The sequence below is a fragment of the Ambystoma mexicanum genome, chromosome 9, assembly GCF_040938575.1.
Source record: "Ambystoma mexicanum isolate Mex_15411 chromosome 9, UKY_AmexF1_1, whole genome shotgun sequence".
NCBI lineage: Eukaryota > Metazoa > Chordata > Amphibia > Caudata > Ambystomatidae > Ambystoma > Ambystoma mexicanum.
The window spans coordinates 796,421,383-796,441,320 of record NC_090931.1 but is presented as its reverse complement, the minus strand read 5'-3'; the positions used below and the strand labels follow the sequence as shown (position 1 = coordinate 796,441,320).

General features: G+C 44.5%; 1 protein-coding gene across 3 annotated transcripts in view; it reads left to right on the top strand.

The window, feature by feature from the left end:
• Nucleotides 1–19,938, top strand: part of MAP3K13 (mitogen-activated protein kinase kinase kinase 13) — a 635,805-nt gene that overhangs the window by 581,507 nt on the left and 34,360 nt on the right. For all 3 annotated transcript variants that reach the window (XM_069615749.1, XM_069615750.1, XM_069615748.1), the window contains 2 exons: nt 2,394–2,464; nt 17,084–17,381. In XM_069615749.1, the coding sequence (XP_069471850.1) occupies nt 2,394–2,464; nt 17,084–17,381 (369 nt within the window). The remainder of the gene's footprint in view (nt 1–2,393; nt 2,465–17,083; nt 17,382–19,938) is intronic.

Below are 19,938 nucleotides of genomic sequence, written 5' to 3'. Positions count from 1 at the left end.
TTTGTAAGGACCTGTACTCGGCCAATGTGCAATCTATCTCTTGCTTACATGGGGCCAGGCATGTGACATGGAACGGGGCGGAGATGCTGGAACACTTGTCCGCACCCGTGCACTGGATGTGGCGGGCTACATCACATTGGCAAGTATATAATAATTCACGCAAACTGTGATGACATACGTTACTCCTATTCTTTGCTGACCCAGTGGCAGGTGTTAGTCACCCATGAATACATGGCCTCAAAGGATGCTTGTTATATCAGAGGTCACTCAGTGTACAGGGCTGGCACTGTGCAAAAGGCAAGGCAAGGTAGAATTTGGTGTGTGATGTTTTGTATGTCTAATTGTGCTGCAAGCTGCTTGTAGAAGTGTGGGTAAATGTGTCTGTGTTGCACATCCCAAGACATACATCTGTATCTGATTGTGGGTTGCTTGTTGCCTCAACCATCTTCTCTTGAGCTATGATATCAAGCACGCCTGGCATAACTTTAGTATCTGCGCACCTTTATGAAAGTACACACTACAGGGTGGATATTGGGCACGCTCTCAGAGGTTTGACTGTAAATGATGGACCTGGGAGTGTGATGAATGCCCCCCACAACAAATCAGGAAAATCAGAAGATTCCCATCAGAGAAAAAAAAATAAAAAGAGATGTCTTGTTAGCTAAATGTCTGTACGAGTTGGAGCTTGCCTCACTTCGAGGATTGAGAGCGTTCGTTGGGGCTGGACATTAGTCAAAAAGAAAGGACAGCTGTGGCCTTTTAAAAAGTGTGTGCATGTAGATGTAGCTCCCGTAGTGGGTATCTTCAAATGTCTTCGAGTTTGTGGGGATCGTGTTCTCTGTAGTCATGTTAATTGCCCACTTCCCTTTTCCTGGTGAAAGGCAAGTCCTGATTGGGGCCTTTTTGGTTTCAAGGTTTCCAGTAATGCCCATTTGCCTTTGACATTTCTGGGCACTAGATGGATGTATGCGTATAGGGAATCCGTCTCTGCAAAGGAGCTGATCAGCCCTTTTCGGAGCAGCAGATGATGTCCAGGCCCCTCTCCTAGAGCTCTGCAGGAAGGGAGGCAACTGGCTTGATTCTATATCTCCAGACCTCTTAGGAGAAGCCCTCGCGCATATCACGCTGCAATGCAATGGCTCAGTGTGATCGAGTGAAAGAAACTTGCCTTGCCAGACCTATGGAACCATATGATCTCGCCAATATGCACAGCTCCTGGGGCATTTTACATCATGGGGTTTATCACCCACAAGTATCACTGGTGACTTTCAGTAACCCGTGAGGTAGAGCCGCCCCATAAATGCTGTGTGGAGGAAGTTGTGAGGCTATAAAATATTATGACATACGGTCTATTTGCAACATTTGTGTAGTCCAACAGGTCTGTGTAGCCTAACTACGGTGCCAATTAAGTTCCATTGATTTGGGTAATGATAATAGCTATTATTCAAGTGCTTAAAGGGTGAGGGATCTAGTATCAAGCACTGTATAAAATCTTGATATTATCATTAGAAATGCATATAGCAATAATGCCTCTTTTGCGCAGGTTCATGGTATGGCCAGTGTTAAGTCAATGCTACAGGAAAACACCACCAAATGGTGACCACATGTTGCAGCTCCTATAGTGGCTCCCCAGAACAGCTGCAGGCCACCAAATATGAGGGAGCTGCAGGAAACCTCAGGAACCTCGTAAGACCCTGCTAGTCACAGGACAACCTGCCATGACCACGAAAGGCCCCCTCCACCACTCTGAACACTAGGCACATCGCAAATAGCCAGACCTCAACACAGGCGCGACAGGGGAACTGCCAAACCCTGGGCTGATATGTCACATGGGAAGCCCCTATACTATGCGCATCCACGAGGGAAATGTCATCCATCTTTGGTTGTGTGTTACCGAAATAGCACATTTTATCACCTGTAGTCAGTGTTGCCCCTCACTCAGGAGAATCCTGCGCTAAACCGAACACTTTCCTCGGCCCGGCCAGCCTAAAAAATACTATTAATAGCATTCAGGTTTTTAAATACATGTTGGCTACATTCATTGTGTTTTTGAGCACTGTAATGCATGCTGTTATATAACCTAATTTGATGGTAATCAAATTTTGAAGCTTAAAAGGATAAAGAGCTGAAGTCAACCGTTCCAGTATTTTCAGGTTATACCCAAATATCCGAAATGAGTGCTTCATTCGCTGGCTCTCTTGCTGGCTAAGGAAACTGTGCCCCCAAAATGAAGATGGCAATGTTGTTTACCACTTAACATTTAAACATGTTCCTCTACGTGCATCGTTATTAATGCGGTTTACTTATGACGCAGTTCATTTGTCTTCTGGCCTGGACAGGATAAGGTTAATATGTAATGCCCATCTACCTTGTTTCCCAAAAACCCTTGTTAGAACGGGGAGGAGTCGTCTGAAGAAGAGGAGGGAGAAGTGGACAGTGAAGTGGAATTCCCCAGGAAACCCAGGTAAGGGAAAGCATGCATGTAGCCTGCTAACTGTTTCTACAGCGTGACACCATCGGCTTAGGGGAATTTAAAACGCAACATACACTTAATTTAATCACGCAGCACGGGATCCACATTTTAGCAAAACATGTGCATCTTTTTCCGTTTATCCATGTGCTTTGGTGGCATTATGTTCAAACTGACATTTCAAACCGTCTTTTGCGCTACCAAAGGAAATTGAGACTTACTCTTGTTTGGTCAGTCATACATGGGAGGACCAACTACATGTCTGGAAGTGTTATCGAGAAGATTGCATTCTACTGTAGAAAATGACGCATTGGCAAATGTTAAGCAGATGAGTGCCACGCAGCTGTATGTTTTAATATTTCAAAGACTCTAAATATTACAGGCATGTTATTAGCTATTGTCTAGGGTGGTCAACACACACACACGTGCTTATCTTTATTCAAGACTACTGGAGCCGACCTAGTGGCAGCAGCAAGGAGGATTCATTTAAATTCCGTAACGAGGGCATCATCTGTTGTCCATCCTTTAATCCCGTTTCTAAAGCTCCTGGATGTCTGCCCTGGAAATCTTTTGTCAAGTCACTCACAGCCATAGGGCTTTTGCCGTATTCCAGCACATGCCTTTCATGAAGGCATCTTGTTTGCTTGGCTTGGGTCTTTATATTAGATGTGGTGTGGTGATCTCGGCTTGCTCCTGATCTGTGCCGTGGCCCTGGATGTTTGGATGAGGCGATGGCCTCACAGCAGCTACCGAGGTGAGCTCTGCATGGACCTCTTTTGTGCTTTCGGTTTCTTTGCGGGTAAACCAGACAGGTCGACTCCCCCTAACAGGTACTTTCAGTTACGCCCCCACCTCCCTTGCCCCTCCATGCTGCTGCTGAGTTTTCAAAGTCTTTATATCAGTTAGTAGCTGTCTGTCTCCCAACAGTGTCTGGACTATATCTCCCAGGTATTTTCAGTCACTGCTTCAGGGATCTTAGGGTGTGTTTTGGGGGCCCAGTTTTTCAGTAGGCCTGTCTCTGTAGTCTGTCCCTTCAACCGGGCTTCTCCTATGTTTTGTCACCACTGGCTCAGCCAACTCCCTTTTTAATTCCCTTTTTCTAATCGGCCTTTCTGGCTTAGCCAGCACAGGTGGCCCTCTCCTGTTTCTTCTCTTTCTAGTGCTTTTCTCACTATTCGTCCTTCTTGGCCTGGCCAGCAGAAGTTCCCCTCTCCTTGTTCTCCTTTTCTAAGACTCCCCACTGTAGCGCCTCTCTTGCAGGAGAACTGGCCCATCACCTATGCAGTCAAGAGGTATCGGCCTCTTTTTGAACTGGTGATAATAGAGTGGTTGGAATAATGAGGTATGTGAGTTGTGCATCTTCTTATCCATTAGCTTTGTATAGTGGTTCCACACCCTCCTTTCCAATGTGTTTGATGTTAATGGCTCCCTGCAAGTGTTATGCATCTTTTGTTAATGAGGATCGGCTGGTGCCTCGGCGCTGTGGCCCGTAGTTACAAATACCCATTCTACCACTTTGGAATCAGGAAGTGTAAATATGGCAGCTTGAAGGCCCGGAATTTGGCTTCCATGCGCTCTTGTGTGTTTTTCTCCTCTTTGTTGGCATTGTAGTGCAAAGCATGAGCTTTCACCATGTGTGATTTTAGTGGCTGTGGTTTCTTTTTAGCTCTGCCTCAGGATCCAGACTGGAGATTGTGCACCCTTTCTGTGTCAATCCCCCCCCCCCCGGCCGCGCACCACACCTGGCTTTGTGCTTGTGCGCAGAGCAAAGTGGAAAATCACGTCGTAAGGCTTTGAATGTAAAACATTGATTCTGAGGTTGATTTTCTCAGGGGTTTCTCCATGGTGTCGAAGGGCTGGGCTCTGGCTTGAGATGGCAGTGTGATTCTTTACCAAACGTAAGATATGATCTCTTGGCACTGGCCTTGTCCCTGAACCAATAAAAGAAGCGCTGAGGAGCTGTGGGGCATCCTCCCTATACTGCCCCCAGTCACATCATACAGCGGGGGGCTCCACTTGGCTCTCAGAGTTCCCCAGCTTTCCTCTGTGGGTAACAAACTGGCGATCTTATTACAGTACATAGCGAAATCAGTAAAGGTATGCACCCACAAACTCTTTAGAAGTAATATTTCAAGGGCATCCGGGTAGTAAAAGTTCTCAAGTAATGCTTTTGTTAACCTAGTTAGCTATAGGGGGTGTTAAAATGATCCATGAGGACTATTGATGATAATTTAAGGGAAAGTCCCCCATGTGTTTTTTAAAATCGTTCTGGAGCAGCCTGCATATGGCACTGACAATACCTAAGTAAAATATTCATTTTATTTTATTTGCATTTTCAAAGCGCTCACACAGCCCGGGGGCATTGAGGCGCTGTTACAGGAATATGTCTTAGTTGCGTATTTATAACGCGCTTAATACCCAGAGGTTTCTAAGCGCGGACCCGGGGATCGAACCTGTGTTGCTTCGTGTCATCTTGTTTCCAAGGTGAGCATGTTGCCGCTGAGCTATCCTCCCGGGACAAATATGTAAATAAATTACATGAATATGCCATTTTGATGGTTGAACTTTAAAACAAATGACCATCAAATTGAAGCCATTCCGGAAAATGCACAAAATCACATATAACTATAATATTACTAGCTTTATGCATTGGTTACAGGGTACCTAGTACACACAAAAAGTACACACTTTGACAAGGCACCACTGTATGAAATCTGCCCAGTAAATAACAGATCTCGCCTGACCGATATGAGGAACACAAATCTCTTTTCTGACTCTCCACCTATATAGATCAATGTTTGGAAACAATGGCTTCCCCCTTTCCAAATTTCATTCAGTAAAACCGTCTTTTTTTAAATGTCTTCTACTGCAATTACCATCCAAGATAAGGGAACTGTGTAAAAGTTTTTTTTTTTTTTAAATTGTGGTACAAGATAGTGTCTGAAATTCTACAACATGTCACTGTTGTAGGCGGACATGAGTCATAGAAGGATCAATTAGGAGGGCTAGTCTTACTAAATATAGCAATGATCGTGTTAGAGATTCATGTCCCACGCTTCAAGGGTCTTTATTTTATAAAACAATAGGCTATGGGATAGTGTAGGACTGTGAATAAGGCAACACTGAACTCAAATGATGAACAAATCGAAGTTTCAAATGGACTGTAGTCCATCAGTCCCTCACTCTGCTCTTTAGGCTGTCAGCCAGTGGTCAGAAAATGTCACTCATGTTTTTTAGGTTGAAGTGCCCCTACACTTTTTCTTGGCTCTTCTAGCAGGAATCTTTAACTTTCTTCAAGTTTGTAGCAATCTTTTTCTCTACTGTGGTTCTTTCCACAACCTGTTATTCATAGGTTCGTGTGGCTGTAGGCCAGTTATCGGGCTACTTGGTGAGCTCAGGATTCTCGAGCATAACCCTCTTGGGCCCCTTGAAGGCCCTTGTACAGCATTGTTAGGGAGTTTATTCTAAAGTCCATCTTTTGGGACTTTATAAGACTCTCTACTTGGCAATACAGAGCTCCAACTTCTAGTATAGGCCTGCACCACTCAAGACAAGGTGGCAATGGCAGAGCAGCCAGGATTATCTTAGTAGCAAGAGAGAGGGCTGTAGGGAGGTACAAAGAATTTTAGCATACATATGGTCCAAAGACACGCTTATATACTCTAGGGTTATATAACAATACTGGTTTATTATATACAGGCAAAGAGCAATTCTTCAGAAAGGTAAGTACTATCACAATTGGCAAATACAATGCCAAACCAATGCAGTACTTCTAGTAAGTCAACCACAGTGTAAAAGACTTATAGAATGGCAGTATGCAATTCAAGGTAAGTAAAAATCACTCTGTAGTATACTTTGTAATATTTTCTAAAATAGTAGACACAATTCAAAGGGAAGTAAGAACTTGTCAATTACTCTTCAGAATGGCAGTATGCAATTCAAAGGTGAGTAATAACTTTGTAACACATGTAACTTATTCTGTTTCAGGAATAGTACAGATACACTACGAACATTAGCAAGTACGTACTTTGTAACACTTGTAAGAGTTCCTCTACAGATACCTTATGCTTTAGCATTCCTTCCCTAATCTAAATATGAGTGTTCTCAGAACCAGAAGGGGACATTGGCGGTCTAGTGCCAGTTGTAGGCTGAACAGAATAAGGCACAAACTGTAGGAAAGTCAGTTCCAGAGGTTATCTTTAATAACAAGTAAGTTCAATACTTTGTAGCTGGTAAAAGGGTTCAGGTGCTTCGTAGAAGGCTCCCTGAATTCAATCCAGTGTTAGGCCTGAGTGAACGTGGATGGGCGAACTCCCAACCACACAAATTACCCCCTAGCCACACAGGAGTGACAGAATTACCCTATGTAAGTATTAACTCGAGTCTCGCAGTACCTCAGCAGTGAAGAAGATGACGCCCTCATGATGCAGCATCTACAGGACCCAGTCACTGGATTCTTGGTCTTCAGACGAAAGAAAGAACACAACAGAATTTTGCAGAAGCAGTCGAGTTTAAAGGGTTTGTGACAAGTCTTACAGCCTCGTCACTGATTCCCTGGAGAGAAGCTTCCCCTACGTGTCCAGGGAAGGGTAGAAGCTACCTGACTTTGACCCTGGGGGTGGCTACCTGCGGGAGGCCCACGGAGGGAAGGAGAACATCAAGGGAATCAGATATCGAATGAAAAACAACCCTTTGGATATAACTCTTAGTAACAGCCATGAACCCTTGCAACACTCAATTATGGCTTATTGTAGTGTGGATGGTGAATTCCCATGTTCTTCTAACCAACAGCACTGTTTTTCCTCCTACCCCCTTTTCAAGTACTGAGATGAGGAAGAGGTATGGAGTAATGTGGATGACCAGGCAGAGTAAACCGACGCTGTTTTCTAGTCGTTGGAGAATTCAAAATAAGACCATGACATTTAAAATGGACACATGCGAAACAGCAAGAGAGAGAGGGAAGCAGCGAGACTGGCAGACACTGCAGCTGCAATTAAGTTGCTCTGACACTGTTCAGAAGGAGCAGACTGCGGATGGGCGTGCAGAGGAGAGACACGGCGTGCAGAGAAGCAAAACCAGGAGAATGTTGCTGTGTCTCTGTCATTGTCAGCTTGAGCTGCTGCATGCCGATGGAAGGAAAGCGGAAACAGAGCAGCTCGCATGACTCACCATTAGCGAGCGGGCGGAAAGCGGTGGGTGAAGCGTGAGGAACACCCAAGAGACTGTTAAGCCCAGGGAGAGTGAACAGGTTACCAGGGGCTTCAGGGTGAATGCCACGTATGATGCACAGTGTGTGAGAGTCCAAGAGAAGGAAGTGAAACAGTTGATACTAATACGAACATTGTTATGAATCTAAGTAAAGACGGTATAGTTGATACCAATATGAACATTGTTACGAGTCTAAGTAAAGACTGTATAGTTGATGCCAAGACAAATATTGTTATGAATGTAAGTAAAGACTGTATAGTTGATGCCAATACAAATATTGTTATGAATGTAAGTAAAGACTGTATAGTTGATGCCAATACAAATATTGTTATGAATGCAAGTAAAGACGTTATAGTTGATACCAATACAAACATTGTTAGGAGTCTAAGGAAGGACAGTGAAACTGATACTAACATTATTGAGAGGCACATTATAAGAGCCAAGACAAGAGAAGTAAAACTGACATCAACATTGATATGTAAGGGTAGGGGACCCAGCACATAAAAAGGATTGTTTTCTGTATACAACAGAGAGTGGATGAAAGATGGGAAAGTCCTTGCAGGATAGTGAACCAGGCAATGTGCGAGTCTGGGACCTGCACTCAAGAAAGAAAGTTGTAACACCCTGGCAGGCGAGTAAACCAGGGGTAGAGAAACAGGGGATTAAAATCCCAATCTGAAATTTTTGAACGTTGGAAAAGGGAGAACCCATATCCCTTTCAGTAGTGAACACCCCAAAGAACTGAGTAATTGAAGAGGAGATCTAAACTTCTATCTTCAGAGTGAGAGAAATGGGAAACCTGTCCAAAGGTGGAGTTGTGTCCTTTTCCCCTTTTTTTGGAACTGTGAAATAAAACAGTTGACAAGAAGAATGACTTAGAGAGAGAGTGGTCTCCTTATGAAAACAATGGAATAATATTTACTTTTACCTTCTGGAAGTTTTAGAAGACCAGAGGAAGCAAAGGTGAACGGTAGACTCCTTTTCCTAGTAACGCTTAATACCAATTTTCTTTGTTGCACTTTAACGTTTAATGTTGGTAACTCTGGGAAAGTTACAAGAGTTTAGTTGCAGAAAATCCCATGCACACATTACATTAAGTTTAGTGTGTAAGGATCAGTTTAGCGATTTTGGACACAGTAAGGAGGATGCTTTATTTAACATTCTGACACAAACGTTCCTTAGTTTTGTTGAGGCAGGGAGACTAGATGGGATGTGTCCAACACGTTTTCTTTTATGCCAAATAAATGTCTGTAACCCACATTTGAAAATCCACTGTGCCCGAGTCTTACTCTTACTTTTGATCCCTAATAGCTCCCAGCAAAGGATTCGTCATTGGTTCTCACAGCTCTGTGATTTTGTCGCCCTTTCTATGACACCAAATGAAGAACGGTTATCATCCGAACGATTTGCCTCACATTCTCGGTCCAGCACTCTGATGAGGGGACTTCAACAAGTGGAATCTTGTTTCTGGAGGTCCGGCAGGAGCCCACCAAAGTTTCAGGAAGATTCGCTCTTCAGAAGACGATGCACAGCACTTAGGTTCAAGGTCCCAGGGGATTGGCGGTTTGCAGCCCAGGAAGGTCACAGCTCGTCGTGGGATGGCTCGAAATGCAGGTCTTCTTAAAACTGATTGGTCCAACCAGTCCAAGGGAAGGAGACATCCTCTTTCGGTCAACACAGCAGCGGTCACTCAGCAGTCATTCCAGTCACTGGAAGTAGCTACAGGTGTCTTCTCTTCTTCCTCATCTGATTCAGCTCCAGTGGTCGACTTGTCTTCAGCCTCATGATCCAAGGCATGTATCCAGGAACCCAGCCAATCAGCACTCATGCTACATTAAACTTTGGGGGGTGGCTATCCTTTCAGGAAAGCCAGCCTCCCAGTTGGAACTGGTTCTAGGCAGGCATGCCAGAAGACAAAGAACTGCAGAGTGGCAGACTCTTCCCTCGTTTCCTGATTAACTAGTGGTTGAAGTGTGCAGGAATGTTGCTCATCTACTTTTTTAAATTAAGTTTTACTGTTCCTATACTTTAATTTAAAAAAGAAACCGTTCTGGAATGGTTTTGCTTTAAAATATAAATGTAGGAAGCAGTCGAAACTTGCACTTCAGTACAATGCTCTGAACGCTCCCTTAAACAGCAGGTGCATTTGTTTGGGGGTTTGCATTGTGTGTGGGAGGGTGCACGGCGATGGGGTTTGTGGGGAAAAGGACAGGCCAGCAGGAAACATAGTTCCAATACATCTTTTCATGTACTTTGACCACTGGTCTTCACAGATACTCTGGAGCCTTGTCAGGCCCGTTTTATATGTGACAGAGGAGCTCCGAAGAGGACTCCTCCTTCCCTTTGGCTGGTGGGAAAAACCAGTCCCAAGACGGACTTTGAAACAAGCCATCTCCCGAGTCCTAGGAGCTTCCAGAGCTATGGAACCCCAATAGCAGGAGACCTGCTGCCCATTTTGAGTGCATCATCATAGAAACCGTAAGGACACTCCAGAGATCCGATCCAACTTGCCCAGACCCCCTCACCAGAGTGTGGGACTGCAAGAAGCAAAGAAGATTGACCGTGTGATCCGTGTCCTTTGTTGGTGCTGCTGAAAAGATGGCAAAAAAAAACGCAGAGTGAAGCAAGAAGTTGCTGAAAGTTGTGCCACAGGTCCCCCCTCCAGAGTGCTGCTGAGAGACATTGTCCATTGTCCTGCCTTTCGTCATCAGACAAAGGAATCCGGAGGTCGGGTCCAGATCTGCCACATCACGGAGAAGCCAACACAAACACTTTCCTAAAATCAAAGGTACTGTGGGAAAAAAGGTATTGCTTGCAAGATTCCACGAAGTCACTCCAGAGCGTTGGAGTGCGATTAGAGGTGTCTAGGGCAACCCCTTCTTACCTCTGACCGAAGCTGCTGCTTGTGTCCCCTTCTCGAGTTTGTTTTTAGGTCTCCTTTGTTAGTTGCTAACTTGCTCCTTCAATAACTTTAGACAATGGAAGAAATCCGCAGTAACTCTTCAGAATTCGCTGTTCGTCAAGACTTCAAGCCATCTCCGAACTGCCTCTAGCTAGAGTTACATTTTTGGACTTTCCAGGCAATGAAACCATCTCTAGAACCTTGACCTAAGCTCATGTTGCACCAAACACTTATTTTCCTCCCTTGAAGTGACTTTTCTATATGTGTTTGCAGAGTAAATGCATTAATGTATGACCTGTTGAAAACCGCAATAACCAATAATACGATAACCTTGTCTTTTCCCTTTCTAACATTGCTACAAATGTAACCGTGAACAAACACAAAAGTTGAAGTGCATTATCTAGTATTCCTAGGTGTTCAATCGTAAACATCTGAAGTATTTAAAGTGATTCTGGTGTAAATATAATATATATCTTTTATATAAATATGTGTGCAAGTGATTCTTTGTTGTGCCTGTCTAGCTAACAGAGGGTCTTTGGTGACTGGGAGTGGGGTGCCCTTGGGAGGGACATCCCCTTTCCTACCAACAACCCACCTGACTCTAACCCGAACTTTATGGGCTATTGTAAGCCTGTTTTCCTCACTTTCCCTTATATGACATATGATAGTACTGTGACGACGAAGAGGAGACTAAGAGGAATGAACAACACACATTTTCACCACTTGGGTACTTGGACAGGAAAGCTGCATCCCGAGCATTGGGACGGTCAGACATGTCTTCCTAACTATGGTCCGACAGATCTAATTGACCAGGTACACCTGCAGCCTGTTAGAAGGCTGCAGGTACATACATTGAGGGACTGGGAACACCCAAGCAAGAAGCTAGAGAAGCTCCAGAAGCGGGAGAAGCAGGGAGGCCGGTGTGGCAGAAACCAGCAGGAGACCTGCTCTACGTGGAGGCAGCAGTGGTGGAACTGGACACCGAACTAGGACACCGGCAGAACAGGATCACACAGGACGCCGTCCGCGTCCACTGAAAAGCAGAAGGAGAGCAGGAGTATCCGGCAGGCGAACAGGGCTCGCGACAGCAGTGTTTCCCGGGTCCAAAAGCGGAGCGTAAATCGCAGGAGCCACCGGGAAAAGGAGCAGACCGCTGTTGAGTGCCAGAAGGGCACACAAACACTGCAGAGCCCTGAAATGGACCACATGCACAGTTGCCGGTCTGTTTTCTGAGTACCAAACTGAAAAAAAAAACCTATATCTAACTACAAAAGTGCCTTTTGAATACCGAAACTGAAAGCAAACTTATATTTAACTTACAAAAGTGCCTTTCGAACTTATCTTTGAACTTCAAGGACAAGAATGCATTTCAAATAAGTGTTTTTTCAGAATGAGACTTAAACCTTAGTCAACACAAGTCACTATTGAACTGAAAACAAATAACCTTCAAAGCATATTAAAAGCATTAAGCAATTTAAATGTGAAGCCTAATAAGAACCTTGACATACAACCCCAGAGGCTAACAAAGGGGGAGCCAAAAAGTGTGGGGCGTTGTATGCAAGACCAGGAAGTCCACCTAAAAACATAAAGCAAAAACACCTTGGTGCACAGGAGGAAGTGCCAAGGAACACCGAGCGACACAGGAACAAGCACCAAGGAAACCCTTGGCACACTGGAGTAAGTGCCAAGGTGTCGGCAAGAGGCTGAAGAGCCCAGGGATCCTGGTTGCATGACCTGTAATGGGTGGACCGTCTGGTCTAACAACTGCGTCTAGAACAGTGCGAGTACAAAAGTTGAAGTCTTGGGGAAGGGAGCCCAGAGGTTTATCTTGAACAATGTTGCTTGGAGCTCGAGAGACCTGACATTGAGACTTTTGTGGGATTATCTTATACTTGGGGAAAGAAAGTGAAGAGCTGGAAGAAGCAATGAACATTGCATTGAACTCTGTTTCTTGGGTTGTTAACATCTCTACACATTGTTAGTCTAAAAGGTCAGGGCAAGTATAGGTTGTGGACACAGCCAGACTTTCAAATGGAACTATTTGACTCGGATGTTCCTTTGTTTTATTCCGATAGGGAAATCCCACCTTAGCATAGGGCAAGATAGACTTTCAACCATCCTGACATTTAATTTAATAAAGTACTTAAGTTTGAAATATAAGTCTGTTGTCTGTGTCTTGCTTCATAATGCCTTCAAACAGCATAGAAACAGTAAATTGATATAATTTGTATACGATGTGGTTGAAAGGTATGATATGTTAAAGGTGCATGAATAAGCATGAGTGATGTATTACATTAGATACTTTAAGATAAGATTGGTCTTTGAGGTTAATACATGGTTGTTGGGGAGATTTATCATTATGCTACATCCCCTCTCCTACTGAGACCCACCACACTTTTTGCTGGACTTCTGGACCTTTTTCCTTTGTATCCTGAATGAGGTGAGTCTTTTTCCCCCCTCATTCATTCTTATTTGCTCTGACCTTTGGAACTGTTCTGTGTTTTACCTTTACTATGGAGTCTACCTTCCTCCATATCTCTTTAAAGGCATATGTGTTTAACTTTTGCAGCACACAGCTCCTTATGGATAGTGTTGCTGGGAATCCGTTGGGTTGTCCTTCAAACTTCTTTTTGTCATTACTAACTACAGTTCCTAAGGATAGAGGGATACTTTGTATCCCTCCTAAAACATTATCAAATTCGAGATTGACACACACCACCTTATGTGGAGGGATACAGTGATACCTAGTACCCCCCTTCCCTCTGCTCCTGTGACCTTTTAGTTACATAGATAACCCTATAGTTATGGCTGGTGGCAGTGGACATGTTCAACCAACTATTCTGCTATTTCTTTTTACTGCAGACCGTATTCCGTCTCAGTTGTGCACAGTAGGGTCAACTATGTTCTACCCTGGTGGCTTCTTTCTTTTTTCTCCATTTCTATTGTGGTTGTTCTTTGATCACCCTTCTACCATTCTGGGAGGGAGAGGTCTGTGTGTGTGTGTTTTGCCTTTGGCGAGAACCTTGGGTGTCCCCGCCTAGGCTCCAGTGTGTCTGGGCAGGCAGGAAGCAGGAGAGGAGTTATTCAGTCCCCTGCCATTTGTCTGCCTAAGTGTTTTAATGGAACCAGTTCCCACTGTGGGGCTGGCTGTCCTAATTGGACAGCCACCCACCCCTTTCTGTAAAATGATGAGAGAGTTGCAGAGTGTAGGGTGAAAATGAATGAAAGTGAGGTTTCTGAGGTGAAAGGCAAGTCGACCACTGAAAACGGAAGTAACCGAAGCTGAAGGCGAGCAGAGACACCTGCAGACCCTTCTCATCACTGTTAAGCGACCACTGCTGTCCTGACCCAGTTTTCTACTCGACAGAGAAGCTCCGAAGAGGACGACTCCTTTGCTTTGGCTGGTGGAACCAACCAGCCCTGAGACGAAATACAAACTGAGCCATTTCCCGAGGTGTTGCGCATTTCCAGAGGTGCAGAACGCGAATACTAGGAGACCTCCGACCCATTTGCAGTGCAACGCCTTTGCAAGGTCGAATCCGTCAATTCTTTGCAGAGCTCCAGATGAACCATTTGACTCATCAGAGTCCCCTCACCAGAGGGCAGGAGTCCAGAATTGAATAAGATCGACCAGGCGCATGCCGTCCTTTGTTGCTGAGAAAAAGGTAAAACTGCAGACTGACCAGGGAGACTGAAGAAATCCGTGCCACTGCTCCTCTCTCAAGACTGCTGCTGAAACATCCCATTCAGAGTCCTTCCTTCTGTCACCAGACAGAGGAGACCAGGTCTGTCGCCGCTGCACAGAGGAGAATCCAGCTACAAGCATTTCTTCTAGCTTACTGTACTGTGGGGTAAAAGGTATAACTTACCAGAGTGACTGGAGTGTGTGAAGAGGTGTCCAGGGTGTCCACTCTACCTCTGCCACAAGCTGTCGGCTTGTGTCCCTTTAGGGAGTCCTTTTGCAGGGCCCCTCTTGTTGTGTTATTTCTACAAGTATCTTTTCCTAGAGACTAAAAGTATCCTGAGGAACATTTGCCATTCTGTTGCTTCGTAAGACATTGAATCCACTAGTACACTGACCTTTTTGTATAGATAGTATTGGACTTTTAAAGAGTCTAGAACATTAAGCTCTGCTACTGCGTGACTGACTAACCAACCTTTTTCTTTCCTAAAATACTTTATTGTATGTGGTTTTGCTACCTAAATACAATTACTGTATAGCTTTGTCTTTACGCGAGTGAGCGGTAGTACCGATAATATGGTAGAACTGTAATTTTTGTCAAACTCTGTAACAATTATACTGCAAGCAACTACCATTGAAGCAATTGGGCCTCATTACAAGGTTGTACTGGTAGGCTTGCTGGTACCATTGTTACCGGACCAGCAAACTATGAGGTCTGCTCGCGGGGGCCTGCCGGGCAGATCGGCACCCGCAAGCAGACATACAGGGAGCGCCGGCACCGTTGTTAACGGTGCCAGCGCTACCGGTCACTCCATTCCGATTGAGCCTTATGGGACTCAAATGGGAATGGGAATGGGGAGTAATTTTTACCGGCACCCGGCGAAGGGGAATTACCAGGTCCCGCAATGCCCCAGTAAATCCCCATTGCCGGGTGCCGGTAAAAATCTGACTCCAGCGGCAGCCGTGCCAGTATTTACCGACACGGCTAGTGCCAACCTTATAATGAGGCCTGGTGCCTTTGAAAAGTATTTTTAAGAATTCCTATGTGTGTTGGTTAATTGAATTAATTATTAATGTACCTTCCTTGTTTAAATATAATAAATATATATTTTAATAAAACATTTTATGGGCAAGTGTTTCTTTGGACTATTGTATTTACTTGAGTTCAGTGTACTGACCTACAGCTCACATCTTCCTCCTATGATAAGCCTCACTGATCTGACACTCTAGCTAGGTTCCTTGAGTAGTACAGACTTATACGAAGAGTTGGGACCTATTTGCCAAGGGATAGTTTTATGAAGTCTTACCTCCAGTGGACTTTAGGAAAACTCCTCTAACACTAGTTAATGGAAAGGTGCAGTAGTTGTGGCAAAGAACACATACGTGTATTGGATCTTTACTACTTTACAAGCTAAATGCTTAGTTTGGAAGATCTAGTCACTATTCACAGGTTTCTCCCCTCTAAGACTAAACATACACAATACGATTATTATGGCTGATATCAATGTGTTTCTCTTCCTGGTCTCTGGTCCCTGCCAGGGCCTATGATATTGCCCTCAGTAGCATTGGGCATTTTCTCCTTCCTGTTTTTTCTCCAGCAGCCAAGTTGGACTTCTCTCCTCTGGCTCTCTGGACCCACCATGTTCTTCCTGACCATGTCCCATTCTCTGGTCCCTGCAGAGCTCTTATATAGGGCTGATAATTACTCTGTTTGATCAAGAACCCTCCTGATTGTCCATCAGCTTAGTTGTCTGCAGTGGAAATTAGTAACTGGCCCCACACTGGTTTCCCCTCCTCTCTAAGAGTTTTTTCCTCCTCTCGTCCTTTCCACATGCTAACCCTCATTTGTCCTCTTACTTGGATTGATTGCCTCTTTAATGTAGACCATTGTGGTTTATAGCGTGGGCTCGCCACCCTGGAGTCAGGCAGACCGGAGTTCACCATTGTACATCTTCATGCATAGCTGTGAACTCAGCTTCTGTCTCCCGTGAGCATGACGAGTGCGTTAGATGCAAGTGATTGGACAGGGATGTGCAAGACACCTATGTGATGGAAGATTGAGACCTTGTCTGAGTGCTTTTTTACCTGTGCACTGGTGAACCCCCGCTGATCTGCAGAGTGCAGAATTAGACCATCCTGCACTACTGCAGGGAGAGGGCAAACACTGACCCAGGCTTGTGATACTGTGAGGGTTTACCCACTATACAAGGTGTCTTTGAAGAGGGCGGTGCAAGGGTAAACCTGCCTTATTTGTGCTTAGCAAACCTTAGGTTTTAGCTCAGTTATCTTGGGATTCTGGAAGGCACAAGAGATTGAGAAGAAGGGAGGGAATCTGGGAGATCACCTTGTGCCTCTTCTGGGTTGTAGAGCTTGAGTGTATTGCTTGTGGGAATCCCTGCACCCAGAGGTTCACAAGCCTTTCCAGTGTGTCCTCCAATATTTAATGTGCCCTCATCACAAGATAATAGATGATAAATTAAGATTTGGTAACTGCCAGATAATGGATTTGACTAACTCAATTCACATGCCATTACATTGCAAATATTTTGATGTTGGATCCTGGTTTCACATGATCTTCAATCAAATTGCCAGTTTCATCATTGGTATTTGCCAATAGATAGGGGAGTCTAGTTGCCCCTGTTCCTAATTTAGGAACTTATCATTTTACATTTGTTGTTTACAACTGACCAGTGCACTGTATGCATATATCCGTAGATCCCTTCTACATGTTTACTGATTTTGGTCCGTGATATGAGGGGCGAATCATGGCTGATGTTTAACAATATTGTTTGCATTATCTGTTTTTTTCTTCCAAAATAAGACCACCTCTCTGTATGAGAACATGTCAGTCCTATTCCACATTCAGCTCTGAGAATTTATCTGGGTCTGATGGAGAAGAGGGGAACACAAGCGACCATTCAAACAGCCCTGATGACCTGGCCAATGGGAATAAGGAGCGGTTTTCTGATAAACTTGAGGACATGCTTTCACAAACACCAGAGATCCCGATTGAGATATCCACACAGTCGGATGGTCTTTCGGACAAGGAGTGTGCTGTCCGGCGGGTGAAAACACAGATGTCTTTGGGAAAGCTCTGCACAGAGGAACACAGTTATGAAGTAAGTGGCAAGTTGGAAAGAAATTCATAGTGGCATGTCAATGTCGATGTGTCGGCTCAATCAACTGTAGTATACAGCTGATAGAACTGGCACACAGGTCTCGCTTTCTACTTGGTGCCATAGTACCTGTTGCTATTAATTGAGCTATCTGGGGGTGATTCTTTCACCTATACTGTGCACCACCTGTTATATCACTAGTTTAGATGAGGCAAAAAGGAACACAGCCTCGTGAACAATGACTGCTGCACTGGTTGTGTCTTATATTCCATATGAATGGAAGCCACCCACCCACTCATCACCTTGGGGCAGTCTTCACTGGGATTTCAGCGGCTCATAAAATCACTGCATGACATTTGAAATTATTCAAAAAGATCATATCAAATACATTCACTTGAGAGAAAGTTGCTTATGGGTGCACACCCAAAATAATCAAAGCACTCAGTAAACCGTAGGGTGACAGCGGAAGACCCATGAGAGCGGGGGGCAACAAGCAGCTTGCACACTTGGGCCTCTTGGCCAGGGTGAGCGGCCTGGTGTGGCCATTTTTGCTTTTTCCCTTTCTTTTGCCTTTTTCACCCTGCCCTTCCTCTTCCCCAGCTTCCTCCCAAGTCCCTATTCCTGCCCCTCTCCCGCCCACCCCTCCCGTGAATGTTGCTTCGCCTAGGATACCAACTTTGCGCAGTCTTGCAAACACTCTGTGCCAGAGGAAGACCTGTGAGAGCAGGCGCAAAATGCAGCTTGCAGACGAGGGTCTCTTGGCCATGGTGAGTGGCCTGGTGTGGCCATTTTCGCTTTTTCCCTTTTCACCCTACGCTTCCCGTGCTTCCTCTTCCCCAGCTCCTTCCTTCCCAAGTTCCTATTCCCACCCCACTCCTACCCAACCCTCTCGTGATTGGTACTTTGCCTAGGAAGAAGCCTTCTTATATGGACGGTAGAAGTCAACTCAACATAGCATAACAAAGTAAAATATTGAAACGAGGATACAATACATTGTACACATGTATTTACACTTACAGTGCTGCTATGCTGGTTATGGCTTGAATGACTCATCAGGTCACCCACTGGGCATGACAAAAGGCAGAAAAGAGGTATTAGTTGTGAACAGTCTTATTGAAAGGCAATAGTTTGCAGAGTTGCCTCATTCCCTTTCTCATCCTGTTGGTTTGCAGTAGTGTTAATTCCTGGGGTGTCTCTGCCCCATGATGTTTTTGAGACAAGGCTAAATAGTGATGTCATACAGGAGGTTGAACATTAACCAGTAGGGAATAGTGTCAGAGTGGGTTTCTTCTCCCTTGCAGATCTTCCCCATGGTCTTTAGTTGTAATATAGCATTACGTGTATGACAGAATATTCTACTGAGGCTCATCTAGTCTGTCCTGCCTGCGGTTGTATCAGCATCCAAAGAACTGACTACTTGGACTTTTGGTGCCCGTAAGTTCAGAGACTACCATTTTCGCAGCTTATGCATATCACATTGCTTGTCTCCTAGAATTGTCTTTCTTTTTTATAAGCTACGTCTGCAACAGGAGGAGGCAATAGTAAATATGTACCTTTTTGTTACACACTAAGTTGTGTCAAGAATGATGGAAATGAGATTAGAGTTGCTTGTGATGTCACATGGAATTTGTGTCTGTGCATGTAGGAATGTTCCTTGGGGTCAAGAAAGTGTGGTTGCAGCTTTACAGAATAGTATAGCTAGTATGCACATAGTGAAAGCTCTGGCAAGATCTCAGTTGAAATTGAGTAAAAACGACTAATTGCATTAGATCTAAAATGGATATGAAAAACATGACTCCTCCAGTGGAAGAGGTCACCAGGAAAGGGGTTCATTGTAGTACCAGAGAGGAACCTTCCAACTCCCCGGAGGCTCCATAATGTACTTGTCACAAAGAACGGTCATTGTCATAGCCTCTAGGGTTGGTATACCTTCCTAACAAACAATATTTTTCTCCAACCAATCTACATTTAACTTTTCAGAGGAGTATCTGTTAACCACTGCATTTATTGGTCTATGAAAGTGAAATAGGGAGGTTAGAGAAAAAGAAAGAAAAAAGTTCCTCTAGATCGAAAACCATACTGCAGCACAGTCAGGGTAATGACTCTTAGATACAGGAAAAGCAGCAACGTCTAAATGTATTCCTTTTCACCGGGCACTATTTATGCACCCAGACAGATTTACAGTATATTTACAACATTCTGCATGGTTAAAACTCCTCTTTCTTTCTAGTACTCGAGTGGTGCAGAAAAACTGCCGAGGTGGGTGCTTTACTAAAATAAGAACACTCTCAAAATGAGATAAAGCATACCAAAATGGACAAGAAGTGGAGGCAGCTGCAAGAGACATGAGAAAGCCCTATGGATCACCAAATAAAAATGAATGACTAACCTGAAGCCTGCTTGAAAAAGGACAAAATAAGTAATAAAAAAACAATCTCCCTTAAAGATCTGTGAGCAGGCGCTAACACAACATCGCCATCAGAAGGTGGAGCCCTGTACGGATGGCCAGTCATCTCAGAAAAGGCGAACTGAAATGAAGGGTTGGGGGGAGGGCACAAGG